Genomic DNA, 17,593 nt, shown 5'->3' with positions numbered 1-17,593 from the left:
CCCTTATGCCATAGTTTGTACATCTCAATTGTCAGTAGAAGCCACATTTGTTTAAGCAAGTCAGCCATATCAGTCACATTTTTTAAAAAGGCAGTAAAAGAGGCTGAATTAATTGTTTGACAAGGCTCCGCTGATAGCCAGGTACAGCGGTGGTAAGGATTCACTTCATGGTGCTGAAAAGAAAGCTCTGCTGTTGGGACAGATTTATGTAGATGTAACTGTGTAGGTTCAGTCCCTCTCTTTGCCCCAACCTGGGCTCGAACCAGGGACCCTTGCACACATCAACAACTGACACCCACGAAGCATCGTTACCCATCACACCACAAAAGCCACGGCCCTTGCAACGCAAGGGGAACAACCACTTCAGGTCTCAGAGCGAGTGACGTCACTGATTGAATCGCTATTAGCGCGCACCACCGCTAACTAACTAGCCTTTTCACATCGGTTACATAGACCCTAACAGTTTGTGGGCACCGCTTGTTGCCGTTATAGTGCAATTCATGTATTGTTTAGTGTTGTGTCTTTGCTGGCATGCACCTAAAAAAAATATTTAGAGTTTGCCCCACCAAGATTTACATGCTAAAATCGCCACTGTAGTCTTGACCCTACAGTTTAGCATCATCTTATCAAATCTCAAATGAAAAGCAGCCGCGCCCACTCAGATAAGAAGCCTAATCTAATGGGGACATAAACACATGATACGTTTTACTTTCAATCATTTTGTTATTGCACCATTGGCAAGTTGATGTTCATTTATCACACTAGAATCAGCATGAGTAATGTGTTAGCATCTTAATCGTAGCAGCATCTGTAAGGGTCTAGAACTCTCATGCCATCCACATGAAAGGATGCACACTCAGGCAGAAACCATTACATATGTGGCCTCCAACTAAGAGCTACTGGCCAATGCTGACTTATTCAGGAGGTCATATCAGCTGTTGATTTCAGTTTAGAAACGTTTATTACTATTTACAACTCCACAGTTACAACAGTCTTTCCCATATTGATTTATTGGCTAGTATTAAGAGCAGTTTTCCATCAGACTACATGAGCAGCAGGTAGAAAAGGTGTTTGGTTTCAATACAACGGTACAAGGTACATCAGCTTTATAGCCCATGTTATCCCTGAGATTGATGCATAGAAATGAATGACTGATAAGAAATTAGTTGAAGTATTTTATACAAATACTTTTTAATGTAGGCCTTACAGACAGCCACTGCTGACAATAAGACACCAATAAGACCCCAATATTTTTTACCTCATACAGCAAAGTGGCACATCCCAAATGAAAGAGCACCTTTTGGCAGAACAGTACATATCAAGATCATGCCTGCATAGTGATGTGTAAAACTAACTTTTAAAGGTAAATAAAATGTCTTCCTACCCACCAGCATTATGATTCTTCCAAAGAATGACTTGTGTTGTCATTTGAAGGGCTATGAGAGTTCACCTCATCCACAGAGGCAGATTGGGACAGAACCCCCTCACTATGTCTGGGTGTGTCAGTAGTAGCAGTAGCAGTTAGAGGAGGCTTGACCTCCAACACTCCACTGTCCAGACCCACAGGTGGAATCTGCTGTTCCCAGTCTTGTAACATGGACTCCAGCAGGCCAGAGTCTGCAGGGTTGCCTGTGGTGGTGGTTGTGCTAGGTACTAGCACGTAGTTGCTAGTGCTGCTGCTTACCGGGCAGGTGTGGTTAGCATCATTAGCGCCTGCGGCAGTATGTTGGTCACTGTCGCTGTCTATGGTGATGACAGTGGGCGAGTGTTTCCCGGACCCTGTGCGCTCTTTGCTCTTGTGCCTCTTGCCCTTCTTCTTGTGCTTCTTCCTCTTCTTCTTCTGGTGCTTCCTGGTTTGCTCTGAGGAGCTGCCCTCATAGATGATCTCCACGCTGAGGCTCCTGCTCCTTTTCCCCCCCGACTTCTCCTTGGACTTCCTGTGACGCTTCTCTTTGCTCTTCTTCTTCTTCTTGTCTTTCATACAGGACGAGGTGGTGGAGGAGGGAGGCTCGTCAAGGGCATTGGAAGACTTGTCTTTGGGGTCAGGTTCCTCCAGGTGTCTCGATTTGTACTTTCTCTTCCCGCTGGGCTTCTCGTGACGAGACTTCCTGTGAGCACCGGACGGCGAACACGTGCTGGAACGACTTCTGGAGCGCCTCTTATCCCGCCGGTGGAAATCAGGACTCTGGCTCCAGGATGGGGACCTGCAATCGATGTTCCTGTGTGAGCTGGAGTAGTAGGACCTCCTCTCTGTGTAGAGTGTGGCGCTGCTGTCCTTCTCACTCTCCCGGCTGTAGTAGTGCCAGTGATAGGAGTGCGACGATGAGTCGTGGCTGCGGCCTGATCGGCTGTACCATCTTTATTGTCCCTCTTCTTCTCTCCTTTTGTGTGGGAGTGGTCGCGGCTTTGGGAGCGCGACTGCCTCCTGCCTCTGGACAGAGTGCTATCGCTGTTGATGGAGATGGCCATGCTCTTGGTTGAGCGGCTGCGGTCGGCACTCCTGGACCTCCTCCTCTGGTCTCTGCTTCTCGAACGTGGCCTCTCTCTAGATCTATCGCGACTTTGACATCTCCTGCCGTCTTTCTCAGTTTGTCCGCTGTTTTTGCTTGCTGACTTACTGGATGTCTCACGTCTAATTGAGGGTGAGGTGTTACGTCTCTCCTTGGAGCACGATACATCTTGCTCCCTTTCCATCCCCTCTGCCCTCCCTGGACATTGGCCTTGAGAGGAGGCGGGGCTAAGGCTGGTGAAGCGGATGTGTTGAAGCAGCCTGGGCACTTCGTCTTTGCTCTCCTCCAGAACAGACTCCTCTGAGTCAGAGGACAGCTTGACCAGCTCTGGATTCCTTTCAGTTAGGGGTTTTACAAAGCCCACGATGATGCAATCCTCATCGCCAGAGGAGGTACACGCCGGTCCATCCTTGTCGGTTTTCACCCGAGCAGAGCCTGCAGTCAGGCAAGGGGCCATTGGCTGTGACACTGCTCTTCACTCTTCACCCACACTGCTCTCTGAGTCTGAGTCTCTGATTGATAGCAGCAGGGCCCTGGTGGGTTCTGTTGTGGAGTACGAAGGTCCGGGCGTCTCGTCGTCCCATGTTGACTGGCTCAGGGCAACCCCGGACACGGGGTCCCCCGGGGGGTCCAGCTCCACAGAATCGCCCCCCTCCTCATCCTCGGAGATGGCGATCACTGAGGAGTTGGAGCTGCTGCCCTCGTCCGAGGATGGCGCAGGGCAGTCGTAGGCGGCATGCTTGTCGTAGGCTTCCATGTTGAAGGGTGCTCGGGCGAAGTTGGCAAACTCGTGCAGGAAGTGATCGGTGCGGGCCTGGAGGAACGGCTGCAGCTCCTCCTGAATGGCCCTGTCCTCCATGTCATAGCGGGTGATGCGGGACATGATGATGTGCTGCACAATGTTGACCAGAGAGCCGTGAGCACCGTACAGCACCACCAGCTCTCTCTTCAGCCAGGGCAACAGGCGGTGCAGGCAGGCCGGGTTCCTCTGGAAGAACTCCGCCGAGATGTCCCGGGAACGGCCGCCGTCCCGCATGCTCCACACTCGCACCCCTCGCCGGTAGAGCGACCGTCTGAACTTGATCATCTCTTGCTCACGGAGGCTGTGCACGGTCCAGCCCTCGCTTTCTGCCCGCCTTCTGGCCGCCAGGCGCGCCATCATGCCATGGAGGCCTCGGTCCTGCCGAGGAGGGGGGGGGGGGGGAGCCCCCGTTAGGGCCTCGAACATGACCCCGTTGTCGGGGGGAGGGGATGTCCTTCTCTGGTCCTGCCGACGCGCCCCCGTCAGCATGGTGCGGTAGCGGAACCCACCTGCCTCTCATATTTAACATAGTTCAAATTGTTTGCAGAAGACTTTTGGACGTTTATAAGGTTGTCAAACATACAATTCTAACTCATTACCTTATTTGGAATTGTTTTATTATGTTTAGCCTAATCAAGCCATTAAAATATACTGCGGGTACAAGGCCACAAATAAAAAAATTGAGAGAAAACGAATATGAAAGTAAACGCAATTCTGTCATTATTACGATCAAATGTGTTATGCTGTTTAGCTCAAATAAATTATTTAAATGGTTGACCTTACATGAAGTTTGGACTGCCACTGCCAACTCAGAGCGTGTCACGTCCTGACCAGTATAAGGGTTAATTGTTATTGTAGTTTGGTCAGGACGTGGCAGAGGGTATTTGTTTTATGTGGTTCGGGGTGGTGGTTGATTTAGTAGGGCATTTGATTTATGTATTCCGGGGGTTTTGGGCACTGTGTTATGTTTATGTATTTCTATGTTTAGTCTAGTGAATCTGTTTCTATGTTTAGTTAATTGGGGTAGGGACTCTCAATTGAAGGCAGGTGTTGTCTATTTGCCTTTAATTGAGAGTCCTATATATTAGGGTGTGTTTGTAGTGGTGGGAGATTGTTTCTTGTTTAGCGTGTGTGAGCCTGACAAGACTGTTTTGTTGATCATGAGTTCGTTGTGTTTATTATTTTGGTGTTCACTTTTGAGTTTAATAAACGTCAAGATGAGCATCCACAATCCTGCTGCATTTTGGTCCTCCTTTCCCGACGACAACCGTGACAGAGCGGTGTAGCACTCGCAACTCAAACCTCAGATCGGAATAGGCCAGGCTACTTGGTTTGTTCAGGACAACCTGTACCTCGAAACTAGGAAATATCCGACTTTAGTGCGTTCAAGACAACTGGGAACTAGGAAAAAACGCGCTCCAACTGGGAAATAATTTTGAACGGTCATCCAACTCGGAATTTCGGGCATCAACTGGTTTTGTCTAGAAGGGATACAGCTTTCGTCAAAATTCCCTTTTCATAGCAGGTTTTGGAGAACTTAAGCAGCAGGTTAGGAGAATTAACGTAGCAGGTTAGGGAAAGTGTTAGGGTTGGGGTTTGCTAAATGCCCCCCAATTATTATTTTTTTAAGTCAAATTGACAAACTGTATCCCATCTAGAAATGACTGCAGCGTTTTAGCTCTCCGACTTCTCCGCCATGAAGATCACTGACATTCCAATCTGAGCTCGTTTTTTCAGAGTTCTCAGTTGTCTTGAACAAACCATGCGGAAAGCATACTCAAAGTCTCTCTCCTAACCTCCTTCTCAAAACACTAACCATTTTCCTAACCTTAACCTCAGTTTCCTAAACTTCTACTTTAATGATCCTAACCTGCTGCGTAAATTCATACAACTCAGGAAGGAGACGCGTTCTGTCTCCTAGAGATGAACATACTTTAGTGCGAAAAGTGCAAATCAATCCCAGAACAAGAGCAAAGGACCTTGTGAAGATGCTGGAGGAAACAGGTACAAAAGTATCTATATCCACAGTAAAACAAGTCCTGTATCAACATAACCTGAAAGGCCGCTCAGCAAGGAAGAAGCCACTGATCCAAAACCGCCATAAAAAAGCCAGACTACGGTTTGCAACTGCACATGGGAACAAAGGTCGTACTTTTTGGAGAAATGTCCTCTGGTCTGATGAAACAAAAATAGAACTGTTTGGCCATAATGACCATCGTTATATTTGGAGGAAAAAGGGGGAGGCTTACAAGCCGAAGAACACCATCCCAACCGTGAAGCACGGGGGTGTCTGTGCTCCGCGTTCATTTTTCAAAATAAAACATTGTTCAGATAATAAATAAAACGGAAATAATGTAAGTTATTTATTCTTTCTCTGCGGCCCAGTACCAAACAACCCACGGACTGGTACCGGTCCGCGGCCCGGGGGTTGGGGACCGCTGTCCTAACCGACTTGCCAAAACTATAGTTTGTTAACAAGAAATTTGTGGAGTGGTTGAAAAACGAGTTTTAATGACTCCAACCTAAGTGTATGTAAACTTCCGACTTCAACTGTATATTTCACTGGTCACCCCCAAAGCCAACTCCTCCTTTGGCCGCCTTTCCTTACAGTTCTCTGCTGCCAATGACTGGAACGAATTGCAAAAATCACTGAAGCTGGAGACTTATATCTCCCTCACTAACTTTAAGTATCAGCTGTCAGAGCAGCTTACTGATCATTGCACCTGTACACAGCCCAACTGTGAATAGCCCACCCAACTACCTCATGCCCATATCGTCATTTATTTTTTTGCTCCTTTGCACCCCAGTATCTCTACTTGCACATTCATCTTCTGCACATCTTTCATTCCAGTGTTTAATTGCTAAATTGTAATTATTTTGCCACTATGGCATATTTATTGCCTTACCTCCCTAATCTTACTACATTTGCACACACTGTATATAGACTTTTCTATTGTGTTATTGACTGTACGTTTGTTTATCCCATGTGTAACTCTGTGTTGTTTGTGTCGCACTACATTGGTGGGGCTGTGGTGTGGGGCTGTGCTTTGGCAATGTGGGTGGGGTTATATCCTGCCTGTTTGGCCCTGTCCGGGGGTATCATCGGATGGGGCCACAGTGTCTCCTGACCCCTCCTGTCTCAGCCTCCAGTATTTATGCTGCAGTAGTTTATGTGTCGGGGGGCTAGGGTCAGTCTGTTACATCTGGAGTATTTCTCTTGTCTTATCCGGTGTCCTATGTGAATTTAAATATACTCTCTCTAATTCTCTTTCTTTTTCTCTCTCGGAGGACCTGAGCCCTAGGACAATGCCTCAGGACTACCTGGAATGATGACTCCTTGCTGTCCCCAGTCCACCTGGCCGTGCTGCTGCTCCAGTGTCCAACTGTTCTGCCTGCGGCTATGGAACCCTGACCTGTTCACCGGACGTGCTACCTGTCCCAGACCTGCTGGAACCCTGACCCGTTTACCGGACATACTACCTGTCCCAGACCTGCTGTTTTCAACTCTCTAGAGACAGCAGGAGCGGTAGAGATACTCTCAAAGATCGGCTATGAAAAAGCCAACTGACACTTACTCTTGAGTTGCTGACTTGTTGCACCCTCGACAACTACTATGATTATTATTATTATTTGACCATGCTGGTCATTTATGAACATTTGAACATCTTGGCCATGTTCTGTCATAATCTCCACCCCGGCACAGCCAGAAGAGGACTGGCCACCCCTCATAGCCTGGTTCCTCTCTAGGTTTCTTCCTAGGTTTTGGCCTTTCTAGGGAGTTTTTCCTAGCCACCGTGCTTCTACACCTGCATTGCTTGCTGTTTGGGGTTTTAGGCTGGGTTTCTGTACAGCACTTTGAGAATATCAGCTGATGTAAGAAGGGCTATATAAATACATTTGATTTGCTCTATCTTGGCCAGGTCGCAGTTGTAAATGAGAACTTGTTCTCAACTGGCCTACCTGGTTAAATAAAGGTGAAATAAAATAAATAAAATCAAACTGTATTTGTCACATGCACCGAATACAACGTGTAGACCTTACCGTGAAATGCTTACTTACAAGCCCTTAACCAACAGTGCAGTTCAAGAAAGAATTAAGAAAATATTTACCAAATAAACTTAATTGTTATAGATTTATTATAGGAAGATATATTTTTTTAAACAACGTATGATCATCGATACACATGTATTATTGACATAAAGTAAATATGATTGACTGTATTTAAAAAAAAATTGATATGATAAGGTCATATGATTGATTGCATATAGATTGCCATGTCAAATCATCAGTAGGCCCATTGTGAAATATAGCGTCTTCTTCCTATGAGCTCTGGCACCGTGGTGTGGAATGTCCGCCAACTGGGTGACACTCACTCCTGGCAAGCTCGCCAAATGTTAGGGTTCGTTTCCTTGTTCCTTGTCAATCATTGGTGAAATTACCATTATGACAATATCTTTAATTAAATCATGCAAAAACCTTTATTAATGCAATTGCAGACAGAAGTTGACAATCAGGAACATAGCATGCATGTTTCTGAGTAAGTTCTGCATCAAAGAAAAGGTCCCATGTTATTTTATCAAACCCAAAGTCCAGCCTTTAGTGATGTCACTGCCTATGTCATTACCTTTTACTCCTGAGACCAAAACCATGCCTACAAAGCTATATAAACAAGGCTTTTAGTGTGTTATCTAAAAGCTTAGCAGTAAATGTCCAAATTGATTATAGTGGAATGTCTGAGTAGTCTCAGTCACACATTTCTCAGAGGGGTCTCTTTATGAGAGAGAGAGAGCGAGAGAGAGAGAGAACACTAGAAAACAACTGTGGAACAACATTCAAACCTCAATGTGTATATATATTGTTAATCTGTAGTCTAGGACCCTATAAATGTAAAGAGGGGTCTTATAACCCCTCCCCTTCTATTAATACAACATAAGCATAATCAATTATTCTAATACATCAATCATTTGGTACAGCCCCAATCATGACCCCTAGGTGAACCTGACACCATCCTCTTCTGATGACCATGAGTTGATGCTCCCTCTGAATGCAGAACACCATCAGTTTTGCAGTAGATGTTTCAACCATGGGTTTACACTGAGGAAAGAGAATTAAATACAAAATGTCTCAATCAAAACCTGCATAGAGGGGTAAGCATACCGTATGTGCTGGTATCAATAACTCTTTCAAGCCTTTCTTGGAAAATGATTTATGATTGCTTTATATGTCTGCAAGCATAGTACTACTTTTGTCTAGTTGTTATAGGTGACTGTGTCAATATCACTTACTTCTTTAAGTTGGGCACTTTCAGCATTGCCAACACTTTGATTCTCTTTGGGTCGAAAACACAGTCCTCCTCTTGGTTGCTCGGCACCATGCCAACACCAGGTGGAACCCAGGCAGTGTCGAAGCCATGCTCAGTGTGCCAGGTCTTCTGCATGGGGTGTCTCTGACATTTTATCACCTTAACCTTGCCAACATTCACCTTTACTTTCAGAACCATCCTGTCTGAGTCATCGGCACCAATGGGGTATTTGATGGCTTTTCTGATGTCTCGACTGAGGTAGACACCGGCACCAAGCATGCCATCTTTGGAAGGTTTGAATCCATTTCTCTGTATATCCACAGCAATCTGTTTTGATGTTCCATGATACATCACGTAGACGTGGCTGTCCTCAGGGGTGACTCCACTCTGAAGATGATCATACTGAGATCTGTAAGACAGGGAGAACATTTTGTTTACATAAAGTATATTGGATTCAGTAGGCCTATGTACATCATTTCAAATTGTAAGATATTTTATCTTTAAAGGGATAATCCACCCCCAGAAATAAAAATTATGAAACTGATGTCAATTTGGTGAAAGCCTGTTTTATCAGCGGGTGAAAAAAATATTTTCTAAGTGGTCCTTCTGTGAAATCAGGAAATCATGTAGGAACGCATCATATGGTTCTCCTCACTGCAGATAGACACTATCACATTTCATAACGCTTTTAAAACAATGACCTGCATTCCGGATCACCAAATTAGCCTATAGATGATATGGCATACTAGTCTATATCCTCATGACAAAGTATAGAATTCACTTAGATGTGCTCAATCTAAAAAGTGTACCAAATTATTTAACTCAAGTTTCTTCTGAGTGTGACTGTGGGAAACGTGGGAAAGAGCCATTGTTGCCATAGCAACGTACTCTGCACTGCTCTGGGCAGAGATTAACTGCAAATTGAACTGGGTGAGAGACTCCTAAATTAACAGTGCAGTTTGTTTAGGCGATTTCTACAGCTAGCTTGCTACATTACACGCTGATATTGACTTTTGTATGATCACAGATAGAACAATGAGCCAGATATTTCACTGGATGTATACATGATCCGGAGTGGCGCAGTGGTCTACGACTGCATCTCAGTGCAAAAGGCATCACTACAGTCCCTGGTTTGAATCCAGGTTGTATCACATGTGTGATTGGGAGTCTAATAGGGCGGTGCACAATTGGCCCAGCGTCGTCCGGGTTTGGCTGTAATTGTAAATAAGAATTTGTTCTTAACTGACTAGTTAAATAAATGTTAAAAAATAAAGGTGAAGCGTTCGGTTGGTTTCCACTCACTGCCAAATATGGTGAAGAGAGGAAGACCAGTCGCCGGCAGTGGGAGAAGATTGAGCGAGATGGATTTTGGACGACATTCTTCACATTTTCTCATCGATTAAACATTTGAACTCAATACAGTTTTCGGTTTCCAAAACTACACTCTGTAACAAACATTGTGGACTAAGTTTTGTAGACTTTACCTTTTGTAGACTTTACCTTTTGCCGAATTTTCGGAAAATATTTAGGAGCGAAAGGTCGAATTTCGTTATTGCACAAGGGCACTTCAGAGTAGGCGTTCCCTAATGTAAATATGCAAATAAATGCTAGAACGCGCCTTAGGAAATCGCTAGCTCGTGCTTGGCTCTGCCCACCTTGCTTTTTCTGCCCACTATGATTCATTTGCTCCCATTGGAAACAACAGGCTCTGGTCTATCTTGGGTTAGTTTTACAAATCTTTGTTAGTATTGTGTGTAGCTACGTTTTCTAGCTAGCCAGCTGCCCAAAGAAAGCATTGCACAGTGGATTTTGCAGTTGACTTGAGCTGCAACGGATTTCTACAACGATTTTTATATGTTGATACCAACCTTGTTATAACGACAAAATGAAACATGTTTTCACATATTAGTGTTATTTAACAGTTTAACACTGTCACTCATAATAATTAAATGGTTTGGGGTGGATTATCCCTGTAGGTTTCTTGAAAAGAGTGCAGTCTTTTTCATACTTACAAGTTATCTTCAGTAACCTTCATGACCTCGATGACTTTGATTCTCTTTGGGTCATAGACACAGTCCTCCTCCTCGTTACACAGTACTATGCCAACATTAGGAGGAACCCAGGCAGTGTCAAAGCCATGCACAGTGTGCCATGTCTTCTGCATGGGGTGGTTCTGCATGTCTATGACCTTAACCTTGCCGACATCCACTCTGACTTTTAGTACTCTTTTCTCAGAGTCAGGAACATCAAGAGGGTATTTACAGGCTTTTCGGATGTCCCGACTAACATAAACACCAGCACCAAGCATTCTATCTGCACTTGATGGTTTGAAACCTTCCCTTTTAATCAACTCTGCGCCCTGTTTTGAGCAGCCATGAAACATCACATATTCTCTTTGATCTTCAGGATGAGACTTTCTGTCAAGCAAGTTGATGTAGTATGGGGAGTCAGGGTTAACATCCATAGTAACGAAACTGCTGTTAAATACACCTCTGCTGAAATGAGCTGTAATTTAAGTTCATACATTGCAATTACAATTTGTAAGTTAACATAATTGCAAATTCCTACGGCTGAAAATGTTACACTAAATTGTTATGGCTGAATAATATTTCAAAATATGCTGAATTATTACACTAAAATTATAACACGATCATGTAAATACTTATTTAGTAAGTAAACAGGGGTTGTTTGATAACCAAGTGTCCAGTAATAAGTTCATGTGTCTCGAAAAACAGATGAGACTGTTCTTACCTGCTGCTGCCAGACAAATGCAGGAATACTCCGTATGCTTAGGAAACCTAGCGCGTAGGTTTCAATTCCTGACTGCATGCCAATCTTGCCACTTTCGGTTTCGTTTCCTGCTCTAGTCTTGCAGTGGCGACACGTCATTCAGGTAAGGTGAGCATCACATTTTTAGCAAAACATATGTAACACTCTCACCAGGTTCGAATTTGACTCTCGCGATATTACCTTACATAGAATATCTCAACCGCATCGGATGTTCGGTGAGAAGGACATCTCCAATAAGAATCCCTATTGTAAACTATCTATGGTGATGACAACTAGGGTATTAACTTCAGATGGTATGATTATAGGTTTCTGTTATTGAATATGGATATGCTTTCACATGCATTCAATTAAATTGAAACAGTAAATGACTCCACCAAGACAACATACATAAGGTTCAAAATGTGTATTATTACATTTTCAAAGCACCACATCAAAATAAATAAAAAATAATAAACCCCAATGATTGATGCACAACCCATGTCCAAATTATTTCAAGCTTACTTAACCCGTCGGCGCTAAAAAAAAATTACGACACACAATATAGTCCCGAAGCACCCCACCGCTGTGGTTACTCACTACTTGCAGATATTCCCTCAGCGAAGTATGGCAGTTCCGTGCAGGTTTTCCTCTCATGGTCCACAGCAAGCACAGCTATCAATGCAGACAGTACTCCTTAGCAGTAACCGCTATCCCATGGGAACATTAACTCGCCAAGCTTTCCCAAGCAATTCTCCCTGTTTCGCTGCCAGACAAGGCTCCGCTGATAGCCAGGTGCAGCGGTGGTAAGGATTCATTTCATGGTGCTGAAAAGAAAGCTCTGCTGTTGGGACAGCTTTATGTAGTCCCTAACAGTTTGTGGGCACCGCTTGTCGCTGTTATAGTGCAATTAATGTATTGTTTAGTGTAGTGACTTTGCTGGCATGCACCTAAAAAAAAATATTTAGAGTTTGCCCCACCAAGATTTACATGCTAAAATCGCCACTGTAGTCTTGACCCTACAGTTTAGCATCATCTTATCAAATCTCAAATGAAAAGCAGCCGCACCCACTCAGATAAGAAGCCTAATCTAATGGGGACATAAACACATGATACTTCTTACTTTCAATAATTTTGTTATTGCACCATTGGCAAGTTGATGTTCATTTTTCACACTAGAATCAGCTTGAGTAATGTGTTAGCATCTTAATCGTAGCAGCATCTGTAAGGGTCTAGAACTGTCATGCCATCCACATGAAAGGATGCACACTCAGGCAGAAACCATTACATATGTGGCCTCCAACTAAGAGCTACTGGCCAATGCTGACTTATTCAGGAGGTCATATCAGCTGTTGATTTCAGTTTAGAAACGTTTATTACTATTTACAACTCCACAGTTACAACAGTCTTTCCCAAATTGATTTATAAACTAGTATTAAGAGCAGTTTTCCATCAGACTACATGAGCAGCAGGTAGAAAAGGTGTTCTTTCAACACAACGGTACAAGCTACATCAGCTTTATAGCCCATGTTATCCCTGAGATTGATGCATAGAAATGAATGACTGATAAGAAATTAGTTGAAGTATTTTATACAAATACTTTTAAATGTAGGCCTTACAGACAGTCACTGACAGACAAATAAACCCCAATATTTGACCCCTTTTTAATTTTTTTACCTCATACACCAAAGTGGCACATCCCAAATGAAAGAGCACTTTTTGGCAGAACAGTACATATCATTTTTTTGATCAAATGTCCTCCATAGTGATGTGTAAAACTAACTTTTAAAGGTAAATAAAATGTCTTCCTACCCACCAGCATTATGATTCTTCCAAAGAATGACTTGTGTTGTCATTTGAAGGGCTATGACAGTTCACCTCATCCGCAGAGGCAGATTGGGACAGAACCCCCTCACTATGTGTAGGTGTGTCAGTAGTAGCAGCAGCAGTTAGAGGAGGCTTGACCTCCAACGCTCCACTGTCCAGACCCACAGGTGGAATCTGCTGTTCCCAGTGTTGTAACATGGACTCCAGCAGGCCAGAGTCTGCAGGGTTGCCTGTGGTGGTGGTTGTGCTAGGTACTAGCACGTAGTTGCTAGTGCTGCTGCTTACCGGGCAGGTGTGGTTAGCATCGTTAGCGCCTGCGGCAGTATGTTGGTCACTGTCGCTGTCTATGGTGATGACAGTGGGCGAGTGTTTCCCGGACCCTGTGCGCTCTTTGCTCTTGTGCCTCTTGCCCTTCTTCTTGTGCTTCTTCCTCTTCTTCTTCTGGTGCTTCCTGGTTTGCTCTGAGGAGCTGCCCTCATAGATGATCTCCACGCTGAGGCTCCTGCTCCTTTTCCCCCCCGACTTCTCCTTGGACTTCCTGTGACGCTTCTCTTTGCTCTTCTTCTTGTCTTTCATACAGGACGAGGTGGTGGAGGAGGGAGGCTCGTCAAGGGCATTGGAAGACTTGTCTTTGGGGTCAGGTTCCTCCAGGTGTCTCGATTTGTACTTTCTCTTCCCGCTGGGCTTCTCGTGACGAGACTTCCTGTGAGCACCGGACGGCGAACACGTGCTGGAACGACTTCTGGAGCGCCTCTTATCCCGCCGGTGGGAATCAGGACTCTGGCTCCGGTATGGGGACCTGCAATCGATGTTCCTGTGTGAGCTGGAGTAGTAGGACCTCCTCTCTGTGTAGAGTGTGGCGCTGCTGTCCTTCTCACTCTCCCGGCTGTAATAGTGCCAGTGATAGGAGTGCGACGATGAGTCGTGGCTGCGGCCTGATCGGCTGCCATCTTTATTGTCACTCTTCTTCTCTCCTTTAGTGTGGGAGCGGTCGCGGCTTTGGGAGCGCGACTGCCTCCTGCCTCTGGACAGAGTGCTGTCGCTGTTGATGGAGATGGCCGGGCTCTTGGTCGAGCGGCTGCGGTCGGCACTCCTGGACCTCCTCCTCCGGTCTCTGCTTCTCGACCGTGGCCTCTCTCTAGATCTATCGCGACTTTGACATCTCCTGCCATCTTTCTCAGTTTGTCCTCTGTTTTTGCTTGCTGACTTACTGGATGTCTCACGTCTAATTGAGGGTGAGGTGTTACGTCTCTCCTTGGAGCACGATACATCTTGCTCCCTTTCCATCCCCTCTGCCCTCCCAGGACATTGGCCTTGAGAGGAGGCAGGGCTAAGGCTGGTGAAGCGGATGTGTTGAAGCAGCCTGGGCACTTCGTCTTTGCTCTCCTCCAGAACAGACTCCTCTGAGTCAGAGGACAGTTTGACCAGCTCTGGAGTCCTTTCAGCTAGGGGCTTTACAAAGCCCACGATGATGCAATCCTCATCGCCAGAGGAGGTACACGCCGGTCCATCCTTGTCGGTTTTCACCCGAGCAGAGCCTGCAGTCAGGCGAGGGGCCTTTGGCTGTGACACTGCTCCGCACTCCTCCCCCAAACTGCTCTCTGAGTCTGAGACTCTGATTGATAGCAGCAGGGCCCTGGTGGGTTCTGTTGTGGAGTACGAAGGTCCGGGCGTCTCGTCGTCCCATGTTGACTGGCTCAGGGCAACCCCGGACACGGGGTCCCCCGGGGGGTCCAGCTCCACAGAATCGCCCCCCTCCTCATCCTCGGAGATGGCGATCACTGAGGAGTTGGAGCTGCTGCCCTCGTCCGAGGACGGCGCAGGGCAGTCGTAGGTGGCATGCTGGTCGTAGGCTTCCATGTTGAAGGGTGCTCGGGCGAAGTTGACAAACTCGTGCAGGAAGTGATCGGTGCGGGCCTGGAGGAAGGGCTGCAGCTCCTCCTGGATGGCCCGGTCCTCCATGTCATAGCGGGTGATGCGGGACATGATGATGTGCTGCACAATGTTGACCAGGGAGCCGTGAGCACCGTACAGCACCACCAGCTCTCTCTTCAGCCAGGGCAACAGGCGGTGCAGGCAGGCAGGGTTCCTCTGGAAGAACTCCGCCGAGATGTCCCGGGAACGGCCGCCGTCCCGCACGCTCCGCACTCGCACCCCTCGCCGGTAGAGCGCCCGTCTGAACTTGATCATCTCCTGCTCACGGAGGCTGCGCACGGTCCGGCCCTCGCTTTCTGCCTGCCTTCTGGCCGCCAGGCGCGCCATCATGCGACGGAGGCCTCGGTCCTGCCGAGGAGGGGGGGAAGCCCCCGTTAGGGCCTCGAACATGACCCCGTTGTCGGGGGGAGGGGATGTCCTTCTCTGGTCCTGCCGACGCGCCCCCGTCAGCGTGGTGCGGTAGCGGAACCGTTCCCCTGCGAAACTCCCAAAGGAACCGTTCTCCGTGGGCCGCAGGTCATACTTCTTGAAGTCCTTCTCTGATTGTATACTGTGATAGATAGAGTTGAATGGCTGCTTGCATAGCGGGCACTCGGCTTTGTTCTTGGACCACTCGTGGATGCAGCGGAAGCAGAACTTGTGCAAGCAGAGATCGAGGTAGGACATGTTGTTGAATCGGTCCAGACAGATGGGGCACTTAGAGTCTGGAGACGCCTCGGCAGACAAAACCTCTGAGGTCTTGTCCGGGGCACTCTTCTTGAGTAGCCGTAAGGTCATCTTTGCTGCTGCCATAGTGATGGTCTAGGGAAGGAAATATTACCCCGTGTTAAACAGTGTTTTCAATAAAGAAGGGACACAACACAGCACTGACTTTGTTCAAACGTTATTTTCTGTAATATACTGTCACTAGCTAGGCCCATTGGCAGATGCAGAGACAACTCTTTCATCAACACACTCTTACAAATCATTTTAAAGGTATTAATGCAAACAGGTAAGAATTTTGTAAGACGAGCATCTAAACATGTTGTCATTATCCAATGTGTTACATAATCAGAAAACTATGATAATATAAAGATTGGAACGTTACAGGGGTCACAGCTGACTGTGTCAGAGCCATTTAGCCACATTGACCATAGATGGCAAAATGAGTGTCAACCAATTTCAACAGAATCTTACAATTACCCCACTACAGTTGTGAAATTATAATAAAGCCCAATAACTTCCCATGTAATGTTATTACTTGAACGTGTCTTTTACTTGGTAAGATTAACGTTAGCTAGCTCGATAGATAACATTAGCAGCTACGTTAGCTGTTCTGACTCATCTAGGGTTGGACAGTGAACACTCATAATGGTTGACTTTGGCCCCAATCTCTGACCGATAATCCTGACAAGTAATGATTTATTCATGACATGTTTGTGAGTCTGAATTGTGATGAATGACAGCTTGGGTAAAAAGGGCAAAATAGCTTTCAGCTAGCCAGCTTTCAGCTAGCCATCTTTCGTCCATTTGCTTACCAAAAAAAAAAAGCCGGGGATCTGAGGCAAATGTCTAGGAATCCTGTCGGCGACAACACTCAAGACCTCTCATATAATCTTTTCATATTTTATTATTTCCATGTGTACTAAAGAGAAGTAAATTAATTTTGTTGTTTACCACACTCTTTGGCGTTGGCCTCCTGTTTCATACCGTGATGTAACGCTCCATTTAAAATAATAAAAACGCAAAGGATTATGGTATACTGGAGGGTGTTTATCTTCCGCTTTGGAATGAAGTACTTTTTTTATGGTCTCGTGCGCCACCTATTGTCAGTAACTTTTAGCACAGAGGATGAATTCGCTGGAAATAAACGTAATATGGACATAAATTAGACAGTGGGGTACTAATAAACCATAGCCATCCATAATATACAAACATCAACTATGATTGTGAGTTTGGTTACACTATCGGTTACTTGTGTCAAATCGTTTGCAAAGCTATTATTTTAAACGTTTAAACAGAGGGTAGTGCGAACAGCCCAGTACATCACTGAGGCCAAGCTTCCTGCCATCCAGGACCTCTATACCAGGAAGGCCCTAAAAATTGTCAACGACTCCAGCCACCCTAGTCAGACTGTTCTCTCTGCTCTCGCACAGCAAGCAGTACCAGAGCACCAAGTCTAGGTACAAGAAGCTTCTAAACAGCTTCTACTGCATAACACTCCTGAACACCTAATCAAATGACTACCTGGACTTTTTGCATTGCCCCCCCTCTTTTACACCACTGCTACTCTCTGTTGTTATCATCTACGCATAGTCACTTTAATAACTCTACCTACATGTACATATTACCTCAACTAACCAGTACCCCCCTGTATATTCTCGCTATTGTTATTTTACTGCTGCTCTTTAATTAATTGTTACTTTTATTTCTTATTCTTATCCGTATTTTTTAAAACTGCATTGTCGGTTA

At 45.7% G+C, this 17,593-nt stretch overlaps 2 protein-coding genes and 1 pseudogene across 3 annotated transcripts; all 3 read right to left on the bottom strand.

Annotated features, from left to right (window-relative positions):
* Positions 1–1,336: 1,336 nt before the first annotated feature.
* Positions 1,337–4,028, bottom strand: LOC106602276 (uncharacterized; annotated as a pseudogene).
* Positions 4,029–7,425: 3,397 nt separating this feature from the next.
* Positions 7,426–11,529, bottom strand: LOC100196683 (uncharacterized). The gene is made up of 4 exons (XM_014194809.3): positions 11,366–11,529; positions 10,627–11,119; positions 8,598–9,023; positions 7,426–8,406 (listed from the first exon to the last, which is right to left on the bottom strand). Exons 2-4 carry the CDS (start codon positions 11,076–11,078, stop codon positions 8,370–8,372), a joined length of 915 nt encoding a protein of 304 aa, XP_014050284.1. The 5' UTR covers positions 11,079–11,119; positions 11,366–11,529; the 3' UTR covers positions 7,426–8,369.
* Positions 11,530–11,792: 263 nt separating this feature from the next.
* LOC106602278 (uncharacterized) lies at positions 11,793–16,974 on the bottom strand. 2 transcript variants are annotated; one of them, XM_014194807.3, is made up of 2 exons: positions 16,660–16,974; positions 11,793–15,943 (listed from the first exon to the last, which is right to left on the bottom strand). In XM_014194807.3, the coding sequence occupies exon 2, from the start codon at positions 15,932–15,934 to the stop codon at positions 13,202–13,204; it is 2,733 nt and encodes a 910-aa protein (XP_014050282.3). In that variant the 5' UTR covers positions 15,935–15,943; positions 16,660–16,974; the 3' UTR covers positions 11,793–13,201. The 2 variants fall into 2 exon arrangements, with proteins under 2 accessions (XP_014050282.3, XP_014050281.3); XM_014194806.3 differs by having other exon boundaries at positions 16,799–16,972.
* Positions 16,975–17,593: the final 619 nt, after the last annotated feature.

This window comes from Salmo salar, chromosome 04, assembly GCF_965601325.2.
Source record: "Salmo salar chromosome 04, fSalSal1, whole genome shotgun sequence".
In the NCBI taxonomy this organism is placed as follows: Eukaryota; Metazoa; Chordata; class Actinopteri; order Salmoniformes; family Salmonidae; genus Salmo; species Salmo salar.
This window is presented reverse-complemented; position numbering and strand designations above follow the sequence as displayed.

Coding starts and splice junctions, on each gene's coding strand:
- LOC100196683 (XM_014194809.3), bottom strand. CDS start 11,078: ATGGATGTTAACCCTGACTCCCCATACTACATCAACTTGCTTGACAGA. Junction 9,024..10,626: donor AAGGTTACTGAAGATAACTT/GTAAGTATGAAA, acceptor CCTGTCTTACAG/ATCTCAGTATGATCATCTTC. Junction 8,407..8,597: donor AAAGTGCCCAACTTAAAGAA/GTAAGTGATATT, acceptor CTCTTTCCTCAG/TGTAAACCCATGGTTGAAAC.
- LOC106602278 (XM_014194807.3), bottom strand. CDS start 15,934: ATGGCAGCAGCAAAGATGACCTTACGGCTACTCAAGAAGAGTGCCCCG.